The sequence below is a fragment of the Tamandua tetradactyla genome, chromosome 24 (genome assembly GCF_023851605.1).
Source record: "Tamandua tetradactyla isolate mTamTet1 chromosome 24, mTamTet1.pri, whole genome shotgun sequence".
In the NCBI taxonomy this organism is placed as follows: domain Eukaryota; kingdom Metazoa; phylum Chordata; class Mammalia; order Pilosa; family Myrmecophagidae; genus Tamandua; species Tamandua tetradactyla.
In genome coordinates this window covers 18,011,080-18,024,376 of record NC_135350.1, presented here as the reverse complement: position 1 = coordinate 18,024,376, position 13,297 = coordinate 18,011,080, and the positions used below count along the sequence as shown (strand labels likewise).

Here is a 13,297-nt window from a genome sequence, read left to right as displayed (position 1 = left end):
TAAGTCTGATTCCCTTCTCTGTAAACCACAGTACATGCCCTTCATATACTCTTCCTTTGCCAAGAATCTCCACATATGTTAGTATTGAAACTTGTGGCTAGAATAGTGAAAGTTCATCATAACTGCTGGAAAAGTGAAGCTTGTGCATGAAATAAATACCAACGGGTGAAGGAAGTCAGTTGCATGGTGTGGTTTTCATATACAGTGGCACATTTGGGTATAAACAATCTTAATGTCCTATTAACCTCAGTTTCACTTCTGTTGTTGACAGAGCATTTTAGTTTATGCTAACTGCTGGAAAATATTTATTCCCAAAGCTCTATTTTTCCTTCTTTTCTATATAGTTAGCTTCTCTCTTGCTTTATCCAGAAATGAAGGATTGTTTTAGCTGACTGCCGATTTTAGTGATATGTGTTGGTAATATTCACGTGTTACACTTCTGTATTAAAAACTTAATATAACTAAAATATTAAAGTTTTAAAGGCAGAGAAGAATCTTAAAAAAACAAAAGTCATGCCCACAATGCATTGTAGAGAGTTTGTTGATTTAAGTAAGACAAACACAGAAGATGTTTAGAGACCTGACCATAAAATGATGCAAGTCAGATCTTTGTTGTTACAATAAACTTGAGTCAAAAAAGCAAACAGAGATATCTCATAAGGTTGCCTAACTCAGTTCCTGCAGAAAGTTTTTATACCTCAAGGGAGAAGTTTCCAAAGTTGAGTATATTGACTAATGCTTTATTTCGGCCATCTTTGCCCCCAAATAGTTTTTGAATAAGCTGTGAACAGTATTAAAAAATCAAAATCTGATGTACATTTTAAGATGCAGCAACTGGAAAATCTAAAAGTTAAATTGATATTGCAATTGAGTCCTGGAATTTAGAATGTGTTGTAGGAAGATTTCTTTGCCAAAGATCAGGGAAGACTCCCTTTATTTTGCTAGGCCCCAAATACATGTGTGTGTATGTATATATATATATATATAGTTTGTTTGTTTGTTTTTCTGCTTTGTTTGCATGGGCAGGCTCTAGGAATCAAACCCTAGCCTCCAGCTCGGCAGGTGAGAATTCTTCCCACTGAGCCACCGTTGCACGCCAAATATATTACTTTTATAAGGCCAAGTGCAAAAGGTTCTGAGCCTGGAAAAACTGACATCAGGCAGAAGAGTTTTTCAACAGTGTCCTTTTTATTTTTAATAAAATGCTAAGTAATAATCAGGTGCTATTTGTACTGGCTTCTCAGCTTTCTCTTAGTATGGTTTCATTCTGTCAACTCTTTCATACATCCCAGGAGTACAGAACTCACATGACTCCCCTTGTGTCCTCTGTCCCCAGCCCCCACCCTTTTAGAAGGAGTTGCCCAGAGGAGACCCACCAAGGTCAAGTTCTGTACACAAACTGGTCACTGCGTCCCCCATGGAAGGTGACATGCTTCACTCTTTTATACCCAAAATAGTTGATGGTAACAACAAGCAATTATAACTTTTCTTTTCTCATTTGGGGCACTGGGAGGCTGGCTCTGTCTACTTTCCAGTAAAACTATCACAAATTAACAAGCACCGCATAGATCAAGATATGAACATTACAGAATATCACATGCATTCATTCTCTCTCCTTATGTAAATTAGATTATCTTTTTTGATATTGAATGGCCCAAACTTTGTGAAACCACATGCTTAGATGCCGTTTGTCAAATCTATCTTCATTCCAAATAAAGGAAAGAATGCTACCAGCCAGATGATCCAGAAACATATTTACCTGAAAGTCAGGATTGTCCAAAGATCGATCTAGTGCAACTTCCAAACTAATGTTGGAATTACCCATTCAGCCCAAACCCCACACATGTCTGGCTTTTCGGCCTCAGCCTCAACTCCTGAAGTTAGTGGGAAAGGAGAGTAGGGATTCTCCTTACATTTTGAAGTATCTCTTTGCATTCTTGGGAAAACTCTATGTCAAACCATTAATTCCTACACTATAACATTTCCCTAATTGTCTTAGTTCTTATATCCAGTCGCCTAGGGAATACCCTCTCTTGTTTTCCATACACATGCATGGCCAAGTGCATTTTTTTTCCTGGTACACTCTCTTTATAGGCCCTTTCGTAAAGCTCGACATCCTCAGGAAGTATTATCAGCATTGAAGATGTCTCACATATCAGTTACTAGGATCATATTATCTTTAAATGAAATAAAATTACTTCTAAAACTGCAGTGATAAAGGTGAAAATTAAGTTTGCAATGACTTTAAGCTTGAACAAATCCATTTTGCTTCACACGTGTGCACACATGGTTCTGATATGCATCGTTGACCTGATTTCATGGTCTTTGGTTTGGTTTCTGGCTTCCAAAACTTTACATTGCTGTGGGAAGGTCTTGCTTTAGAATATTTAGCTTTCTCACCTTCAGACTTCATATAAGACCTTGGCTATGTTTGAGGCTTCCTATTTATCTCAACATGTCTTCAGTGGTTTGATTTTTTAAATTAGAAGTTTCCATTTGGCAGATCAGTATTTTGAAATAACAAGATATGCTTAATATGGAAAATAAACCATGAAAAATCTTAGTTGAAATTTAACGCGCCACTGCCTTGCTCCTCATGGGTTCCGATTAACTGAAAAATCTCAATCATATGAATTGGGTACTATCCCCTGAGAATGGGAGGGATTATTTACATTAGGGACAAACACAACTGCAAGGTGTTTCACTTACTAATTAAATAGTTTCCCTTGATTTAAAAGCAAATGTGACCAGGAATTGTGAGCTGTATTTTTTATACATTCTCCACCCAGCTGCCTCAGATAGTAGCAAGGGGATATTTTAAGCACAGATCATGCCAGGAATCATTCAACTGAGTTGTTAGGAGTTATCCATCCTCTCCTCCACTCTTGCTCATAATTTCATAGGATTCCAAACTTCCCAGGAACTACTGCGCATCATTTCCTAAGAGCACACAGGGAAGATACCCAGAGTGTTTCTCCTTTCTAACAGTAATCCTGTGCTGGCATTGTTTGTAATGAAAGAAAACCTCAGCAGAAAGCCTCATGCATAGATGTTTTCTTTTAACAGAAAAGATGACTCCACAGACTGGGTCTTCTGCTGCTGAGACCTCAGCCCAGGGGGAAGAGCATCAGATGAGGAGAATGATGGCAAAGCGGTCGAAAATCATCAAGGAGCTGATACAGACAGAAAAGGACTATCTCAACGATTTACAGCTGTGCGTTAGCGAAGTAGTTCAGCCTCTGAGAAACAAACAGGTAAATGCAACTTTGAGGTGGTTGTTTTCCCCTCAACTGTTGTTGTTTTATCCTCTGTGTCCTAAGTAGCTTCACCAGCAGTGTGAAAATGAAGCACCAAAGTGCCAAAGAGAGATGGAGCAACGTGCCCTTCTCTCGAGTCCCCAGGCTTGGGTTCTGCAGGAGGCGTCATTGCTCAAATATCTCTTGAGTCAATGGAGGAAACTTCAGAGTCCCTCTATTTGGCCAAGGAAACATATGGGAATAAGGAAACTCCCAGTTTTGCCACTTTGAAGTTTCTTAGTATTCTTTCTTAGATTCTCAGTATAACTGGTAACAATTTGAGCAACAGGTTTTCAGCAGTCCAGGAACAAGTCACTTAATTTGACTCAATGATGAGCAAGGATTTAGAAGAGAAAAAGTTAGAGCATAATTTAACTTATGACTATTTAGTTAAATAAAATTAAACATAGAAATGAACCCAAATGTAAGGTAAATTTATTTATTTATTTATTTTGGCATGGGCAGGCTCTGGGAATTGAACCTGGGTCACTGGCACGGGAGGGAAGATTTCTACCACTCAGCTATCCTTGCACACCAGAGTTTAAAATTTTAACACAAGACTTTCCCCAGAAATAATAGGACAAACATCTGGTCTACAAATTAAGGGAACTCAGTGTCAAGGAAGGTGACCGCTGATATAAATTTATTTTTTCATTTAAGACAATGTATAAAAAGGGATGGCAAAGTAGTCTTGGAATTTTTTTTCATAGGGAAGACATCTTTATACGCCTTACAGCTTTTTTTTTTTTTGAGCACTTACTTTGTGCCAAACCTTGTTTCAAGTACTTTAATGGCATTCTAATTTTATCCTTTATCCTTCTGAAAACCATGGTTCACATCTTCTAAGTCACGAAGTAAACAGGCAACTTCCTGAAAGTCTAAAAATTACATACTAATTCTGTAAAAGTAGTAATAATATTCATGGTCATGATAAAAATTTGCTCTCTATTTCTATTACTAAGTATACAGAATTAATTTGGTCTTTCTTTTTTTCATTTCATTTAAGCTAGCTGCATCTGAGGTAGCCTGTAGTCTGGCAGATATTAATGGTTACTAATAAAATTTTCATTTACATACTAATTAAAATGGTATTAAAACATGGATTTTTAAATGCACATGGCATCAAACTGTACGACCAGCTACACTTCCTTTTGGTACTACTAATCACTCCTATTTATAATCAAAATTTAGAACCTGGCTCAATAACTCTATAGCTTTCTCCTTCGCTCCCCCTAATTCTGACATCATTTCCAGCCAACATCTGGGACTCTCACTCAGTTTCTTGATGTTCTCATATCAGTGATTTTTCCTTAACCTCATCACAGCCATGCCAGGGTCAAAGCTAGAACTTGTCATCATCAATAAACTCAGCCTTTTCAAATCAAAATTTCAAGCTTACCATCCTCTAACCACCACCTCCACTCTTTTCAGTCCTTGCCCTTTGGTACCTTTTCTCTGGCAGGTTTTTGATGCCACGAGGATCGGCCAGGCATTGACGGCACTGCCTGCTGGCTTTCATCAGGCCCACTCCTGGTTAGCTGCCATGGGCTATTCATTAGAATCACTCCTTGGATATGACTTCAATTCCCTTATCTATTTCTCTCTCTAATTACTCCCCTTGGAAAAACCCTACTGTGGTTAAGTTCAATTTTCTGCCTGTTCCACAACTTCATCCATGCAACTGAACCAATCTCTTTAAATTCACAACCATTTTCCTCAAATGGGGTCCCCAGTAATAAGCTCTGGAGGGATGATGTCACATCTTCTGTACTCCTCAGACTTCAAAAACCACTCCCTCTTCTCCCCTTACTCAAAGTTAACATCCTAACTCACCATTACATGGAGGGAAATAGATACAATAAGAAGATGCATGTGCCCCCAACACAAAATTCACCAACCTACCTGCATCTCTACTCATATAATCGGTCTCCTCACTGTTGGAAGAATGAATGGTTTCTTCTTCTTCTAATTAAGGATAACCCCTCTATATATGCACTAGAGTCTAGTCTATCCCTTCTGGCTTCCACAAGCATTTCATTCTGGACAGTCCCCTACTCTCCCACTCTACCCCAACCCTGCACCACCCCACCCCATCTCCTGCCTTATTCATTTTACCCTACTCTATTCGACCATTCTCATCAGTCACCATTCTCTTCCACCTTAGAATAAAAACAAAATAAAAAAAATCTTTCTTGCCCTAAAGGAGTTGTCTGTGTTCTGCATCTTTATTCTGTTTTTATCTTTTAAAATTAGATATAAAATATGTAATATGGATAAAGGCATAGATGACTAAAACATGTTTCAAGAAGCATAAGCACAATTTACCAAAAATCTGCCCCCGTTATGAGTTAATAATCAATAAAAAAATAAAGTATCGGGCGGGCCGCGGTGGCTCAGCGGGCAAAGTGCTTGCCTGCCATGCCGGAGGACCTCGGTTCGATTCCCGGCCCCAGCCCATGTAAAAAACAAACAAACAAACAAAATACAATAAAACAAGAAAATGTCTAAAGATGTTTCCCTTTCTTCCTTCCTTCCTTCCTTCTCTCTGTCTTTCCTTCCCTTCCTCCCAAAAAAAAAAAAAAAAAAAAAAAAAAAAAAAAATAAAGTATCTAAGAAAACGGCTTCCTTTGAATTCATAATCCATAGTTGTGTCAAATGGAATCAGTACTTTATCCGTATGAAAATGTTGGTAATTTTAAGCCATTTTCTACACAGGTGAGTTAATCTGTCCCCACTGATATGAACGCCATTGCTGTGCTGTAATCTTATATTATGTTCCTTAATTTTTTTTTTTGGCTTTTGTTTTTGTTTTGTTTTTTGTTTTTTGCTTCTTATGCAACCCTCAGAAGCAATTCTCATAACTAGTGTGTCTCAGACTAGGTCAAATAAAACATTTTCATTATGATAGCACATAGTTTATTTGGCATGTTTAACTTTTGCCCTCAATGCTTTGAATTACAACCTCATAAGTCTAACTCATATTCCCTATGTTATTCTATTCTGCATAGTTTATAGCCTGTTGTTTTCCACATCTGGTACTTTGTTTAGGTCTTCTTTCAATGTTCTCTGTCTTCCTTGCTGTGGAATTTGATTTCAGTGTAGTGGCCTATTTGTTCTGTTATACTAGAGTTCTTTTTTTTAATTTTTTAATTTTTTTTAAACATAACAACATACAAACACAAACATTCTTACCATGTGATCATTCAATTCTTGGCATATAGTCAAGAACTCACAATGTCATCACATAGTTGTACATTTAACACCATGATCATTTCTTAGAACATTTGCATCAATTCAGAAAAAGAAATAAAAAGAAAAAAAGTCATACATATCATACCCCTTACCCTTCCCTCTCATTGACTGCTAGTATTTCCATCTACCCAATATATTTTAACCTTTGTTTCCTCTATTTTTTCTGTACCCCTTACCACTCCCTTTCATTTCAATCTACTAAATTTATTTTAACATTTGCTCCCCCTATTATTTATTTATTTTTAACCCATATGTTTTACTCATCTGTCCATACTGTAGATAAAAGGAGCATCAGACACAAGGTTTTCACAATCACGCAGTCACATACTAAACCTAAAAGAACTCTTTTAAGATTTCTCAGAGTTCTCATGTCGGAGCCACCTTCTCCCCAGTTCAATAATCTTAACATTCGATTAAGTAAATAAATGCTCAGGGATTAACATAACTCATAAACATTTATATGAGTGTTGAGGTAAATAATTGATGCCCCAATACCTTCAGCTCTTTAACTTTGCCAATTTTTTTTATTAGCTTCTTCACATCCTCACTTCCTTCTAAGCCATTTACATACCATGTTCTCGGCACACAATCCAACTGTCATCAAGTTAGTGTCAAAATGTATAGATAAACAAAAAACAAGTTATCATGTGGCCTCTGGAACAATCTGAAAACCGTGCTTAACTAAACCTGTGTAACGTAAGTAAATATTTAACATGTGCAGGTTAGACCGGAAGAGACTCTGGGAAGTCATCTGATCCACTGTCTTTTCTCTATGAGAAATCAAACTTAGACCGTTCCCAGAGGAAACTAGTCATTTTATGGAAGTAGATATTGGAAGAAGGAAGTGGAAAACTGAGAAAACACCAAGTCTGTCTGAGTGAGCTTGTGGGAGTGAATCAGTGTACAAATTAATGTCTACACCCAGTCCTTGACTGATAACTGTTCGTGATTACAAACCTTAATCTCAACTTCAAGGCTTTTCTACAAACAGACTTCCACCTGACTGAAAGTAGGTCAAAGTGAGCGGTTACATCTAATGTAAGAGCAGCATTGTGCGAGACTTTGCAAAAGAAGGAAAAGTTATCGATGACATTCAGTGTTGAAACATTTAGTGGGAAAACAGGTTCTAGTTATTTATTATGCAAACAGAGCTGGCTACAGGAGAGAGTCTATGTTCTTGGCAGTAAGTTAAATTAAAACCAGAGTAAACTGATCTACCCATGGAAAATGGGTTTTGTGTGTAAGGAAAGGACAAGAAGTGATAGGAAAAAGCAGCTAGAGGAAAAGAAATATCTGTTTTTATTTCTTGGTTTTCAATTATTTATTGTATTTTAAAAATTCGCATAGTACAAAATTACACAGATCTCAAGAGTATCATTGCCTTCTTCAGCCACCGAGTTCCTTTTACTAGAAGCCAACATTATCACTAGTATCTTTTTCCCCTTCCAAGCATATTTTAAGTATATATAGTTGATTGAACTTTTATATATGATAATTATATATATTTATTTTGGATTTTCTTATTTCTGGTCCAATTCTGTGCATTATGATTGAGTTTGTTTTTCTGTAAAAGGTAAAAATAATCTGTAACTATGTACTGTCAAGAGCTCAATTCAATTTTCTGTTAAAATTTGGATACATTACATGGCAACAATTTCATGAATAATTTTCATTTGGAAAAACATGGAAGAAAATAATTACCTACTGGCCTACCACTTAGAAGTAAGTACTGGGAATATTTTGGTTTATTGTCTGGGCATATATCAATACACCCAAATAGTTTATGAAATTGGAATCATACCACCTATACCATTATGGAACCTTTTCTCCCTGAGGAATATAATATATTTACATCTTATGTTTTCAAACAAAAATTACAAATGTTAATTTAAGTAGAAAAATATGTATCTTTTATTTCTTAAGTGGCCACAAATTTGAGGAAAATAATGTTAACGTCTTCTCGAGGTGCACAACTCCTAAATACAAAGGGGTCTCCACCGGTGTCACCGTGAAAGCCAAGGTTAGCAGTGAGTTGGCTCACTGTCCTGCTGGCTGGGACCACATCTAGCAATCATTCTACATGACACCCAGCACACTATATCGACATCTTACCAAACTTCTCCCTCTGATCAAAATTGGGTGAGAAGCCCTGGGTTAGGCAAACGTTGAAGACAGACTCTGCCCTTCCAGAGGAATTTAAGGAGGACAAATCCATAACTTGCCTCTTCTTCAAAGGGGCAATGGAGAGAAGGGACCACAGGGCTCCTGACACTCAGCTTCTTGCTTCCCCACCCTGCCCAAATGAAGTTGGTGTAGCTTAAACTACTATGTCAAGCCTGGAAGAGAAGGTTGAAGCCAGGTTGAGTTGGGGCTAGCCAACTTCCCAAGAGCACAGGCAGATCGAAGCATCCCTCCATGAAATTGCCCTGGAGTAAGTGGAACCAAGGTGATGATTTCTTACAGGCATGTCGTCTTTATGCAGTCTCCAGCCTCCATTCATAGAATGTTTAACACCACCACATCAAAAGCCAATGCTTGTACTGTAGTTTTATATTACACTGGAAAAACAGGGTAAAAGGGTACATGGATCTCTCTGTATTTCTTGCAACTGCATGTGAATCTACGATTATCTCAAAATAAAAGTTTAATTTTAAAAAATTCAATGCACGTGTTTTCTCTGTCTTCCTCTTTTTTTTCCTCTTTAGCCAAATTATCCTTTTGGATTACACATGCTAAATTTTACATGTAAGGATAAAAAGGTAAAAAAGACTCTTTACCTTATTTGGTCTCCCAAGCTTTCTGTTTGATTCTCTTTTTATTGTGATTTCAGGCAGTTAGAGATTACATTTGAAAGATAGAAGTACAAATGAAATGCTTTAAAAGAAACTTTGTAATGTTATCATAATCTTCTATGGATCTTGGCCCTTTCTCATGCTGTGCTTGGAATACCAGAAATCATTCTAATCTGAAAAACAAACTGAGGGAAAAGCTGGCCAAGTTCCTTTCCCCACTTCTAACTCCTCCTCAGTTTAATTCCTTCCACTGTAAAAAGTGCAGCAGCTCCCCTGGGTCAAGTTTTTCGGTCAGGGCCTCACAGATTTCAGGGACTACAGAGGTAAAGCCAGGCTGATAAATGTGAAAATGAGAAGTGCCCAGAAAGCCATAAAGTCTATCACAAACAGGAATTTTGGTCTCTTCACTAAGTAAAAATCAGAGAGTCAAAGTCATTCCTGCTAACTATAAATGAGATACTGGGAGCAATGACTCAAAAGAAATACATTTGAAATTCTGATTCCACTCTATATTGGCTTTTTGGAGCTAATGTGCTGACTTTGAAATGGCATTATACCCTTGCCAACAGCCTGCTTTAAGCACCACTTATCCTTCTTGCTGTGATGCACACTGTCCAATCCTGTAGAAATGCTCATTTTCATGATTAGTGAAGAATTCTGTGATCTTCTGTGGTCCATGTTAGAATTTGATGTTTTTTAAATGAAAGACTTAATTTTCATCTTCTACGTGGAATCCCAGCATTTATCACATGACATGGGTCTTTGTTCTTACATGATAAGGTCAAATACTTAGAAGTCACCACTGAAAAGTAAGGAAAGACATCTCAGTGAAGTTTTCCTCACTTTTCTAAAATTTTGTTAATAAAGGCAGTTCTTATATGTTAGAGAAGATTAGGGTTGTGAAATGTTTACTTTTAAACATAAAAAATCACACAAATAAATGTGCTCCCCACCACAAAGTGATTGTGTATAATATATAATGTCTAACTGATCTCTTTCTCAGTCACTGATGCTGACTCTTAATCCACTCTTCGATTTTCCCCGGGAGGGACATTTCTACTTTAGCATCCTGGAAACCGCATATTTGGCTGTCAGATTGGATTCAGATTTAGATGGGTATGGGAGTGATACATCAATGTTCTACTCTGTGGAATTTCTTTTCATGGAAAGAAAATCTCTTATCTCTGCTTGTTCAGAAGCCTCAGCTAAAAAAAAAAAAAGAGAGAAAGATTTTTTTTTGTCTTTGTATTATAGGTTTATGATGAAAAGTTCTCCTCCTCGTTACATTTATAAGTACTTCATAAGCTCCATTTTAGGGCAACTTCAGATTTCTCTAATTTTATGACCTTTAGTCCAGATCAAAACTTGCTGATCTAAGAGGAGATAAATGGTTGCATTTCCCAGTTCAGAGCAGGGGTTGGAATGTCCAGGAGTGAAAGAGGGAGGCGTGATTTGCAGAACTATTTAATATCCAAAAAAGTCATCCTTTCACCCTGGGTAAGATGATCCTATGTGCATTACCTCACTCTCAGAATTGAGAGGCATAAAGCACTATTTTAATTTGCTTTTATTTGTGAAGATTAAGCAACAAAATTCCAGAGGCTGTGCTTACTCTAATGAGGCCATAAACCTCTCTAATAAAATGCTAGAGATGCCAGGGCAGCTTTACTTAGGCATAGATCAACATAACTGTGTGCCTCAGAAAAGGACAGTAAATAGGAAAGGGTCAGGAAGGAAGCACATCTTGGGAAAACAAGTATTTTATTAATAAGCACGGATATAAGGCATTTTAGATGCAGAAGGGGTCAATGATTACATGAGTGAATTAATTAATTTTAGGTCATTTGGAGGATATAGGATTTATCAGACACATTCTTTGCCATTAAAAAAATAAGAATCCCTCATTACAGGTGATAAAACATTTATAGCTATAAAAAGATAACTAGCAATGCAAAGCAATAATTGATAAGTACCGATAATAAGGGCGACCAGAGTTCAAAGAAGGGGCAGATCACTTTCAGGCACATTAACTGGGTAATATTTCATGGTGAATGTGATATTTCAGTTGAATTTGCAAATTAAAAGATGAAATGTTTGTCAAATGCCTATTGCATACAAAGCACTCTGCTGAGTTCTGTTTGACACTCAAGGAAGTTGATCACATTGCCTTGTCCCAGAAGAGTTTATAATTTGGTCAAGAAAATAACTCATGATCACATACAGAGCCAAATAACAATCCAAGATATATTTCAAGGCAATTGGTTGCAGCGATCTCAACAGAAGGATGTTCATGATTAGTTATGCTAATTTAGTTATGCGGAAAACAATTGCTTTAGATGTGAATAGACAGAGGGGCTTACTTACCTGACCTGTGAGTAGCATTCGACAGAAACACTTCCTTCTTCTGTCTTTTGGGTTTCCACACCCTTCTGGTTCTACCCCTTACTCCGACTGCTCCTTCTCAAGTCTCCTTCACTGGTTGACCTCACTCATCTCTAAACCCTGAAGTAGCTGAGGGGGCAGTCTGTCCCCCACCACACACACCCCTTTTTTGTTGTTTGCTTTACATTTACTCTGTTGGGTATCAGATCTGGTTTCAAGGCTTTAAATCTTATTTACATGCTACTGGACAACAAACTTTTATCTCCAGCATGAACATTTTTCCTTAAATCCTGCTTTGTTTATTCAACCTCTTACTCAAATCTCTACATGCTTGTCTACAACATGTCCAGAACTAAGTTCCCAATTTTCACCTTGAATCTTGCTCCACTTGCAATCTCCCTTATCTTAGCAAATGGTACCTCCACTTTTCTAGCTGCCTAGGCAAAAAAATCCTGGAAAAATCCTTGACTCTTCAGTTTCTTTTAGATGCCATATTGGATCTAGCAATAAATTCTGTTGGCTCTATCTTCAAATTTTACCCATAATTATTCCACTTCTCACGTCTTCTGCTACTTCCACTATCGTTCTCAAACTATCAATAACTACCTAGATTACTGCAACTTCCTCCTAACCTATCTCTCTCCTTCTATTCTTGTCTCAACCAGGCAAGTAGCCAAAGTGATCTTTTTAAAATACCAGTCAGATCATGTCACAATTCAGCTTAATCTCCTCCAATGGCTTCCCATCTCACTCCGATTGTGTTGACCTACAAGATCCTAGATGAGCTGGCCCCCATTCTCTCTGACCTCAGCTATTTCTATATTCGGACTCACTGTTCCTTGAACAGGAGAGCTACTGTTTCAAGCCCTTTACCCTTGCTATTTTCTTTACCTTAAAGTTCTTCTCCAAGTTACCTTCATGGCTTGGTCCTTCAGTAGCTGTAGCAGAGCTAGCTTAAGGAAAATTTCAGAATGAGTAATTCATTTGACTGGAGCAGAGTGTCCTTGTGAAACATTTTTTTTTTTTAATGGAGCAAAACAAGATAGATCTTGGCCAAACAAAGATTTGGAGCTTTTTCCTGTAGCCAACTGGGAAGAAATGAACGTTTTAAAGCATCAGAGTTAGAGTTACACTATCAAACATATTGTTTTAGGAAGACTAAACTGAAGGTATAGGGTAAGCTGGTGGGATATAGGGTAAGAAGATCAGTTAAGAAGTTTTTGCAGAGACACAAGATGGAGTCTGGTAGAATTTTATGATATGACCAAAAAGGCTAAATGAATGTTGGAGATAGTATATACTATACTATACACAGGAAAGAGCCTGTGGTGACCTTGAGTCTGGAGTTTAGTGGTACATTTCATACCTGGGCACCCAAAAATCTGCCCCAACTCTGGGCTCACACAGCTTGTATGTCTCAGGGCTCTATCCTGCAGGTTCTTTCTTTAGCTTTGGGGTGAGGGTGTGGAGAATATTTGCTAATCACATGAAGCAGATAACCCCCCGTCTTCCAGAAGGAGAAAGCGAGTCCACACCAAGTGAGGCCTGGCTTAGGTCGCCAGTCTCAGCCTCCAG

General features: G+C 37.6%; 1 protein-coding gene across 1 annotated transcript in view; it reads left to right on the top strand.

The window, feature by feature from the left end:
- ARHGEF38 (Rho guanine nucleotide exchange factor 38) overlaps nt 1-13,297 on the top strand; it is a 168,507-nt gene that overhangs the window by 41,459 nt on the left and 113,751 nt on the right. Inside the window, exon 2 of the mRNA XM_077142641.1 lies at nt 3,067-3,254. Within this exon, the coding sequence (XP_076998756.1) occupies nt 3,067-3,254 (188 nt within the window). The remainder of the gene's footprint in view (nt 1-3,066; nt 3,255-13,297) is intronic.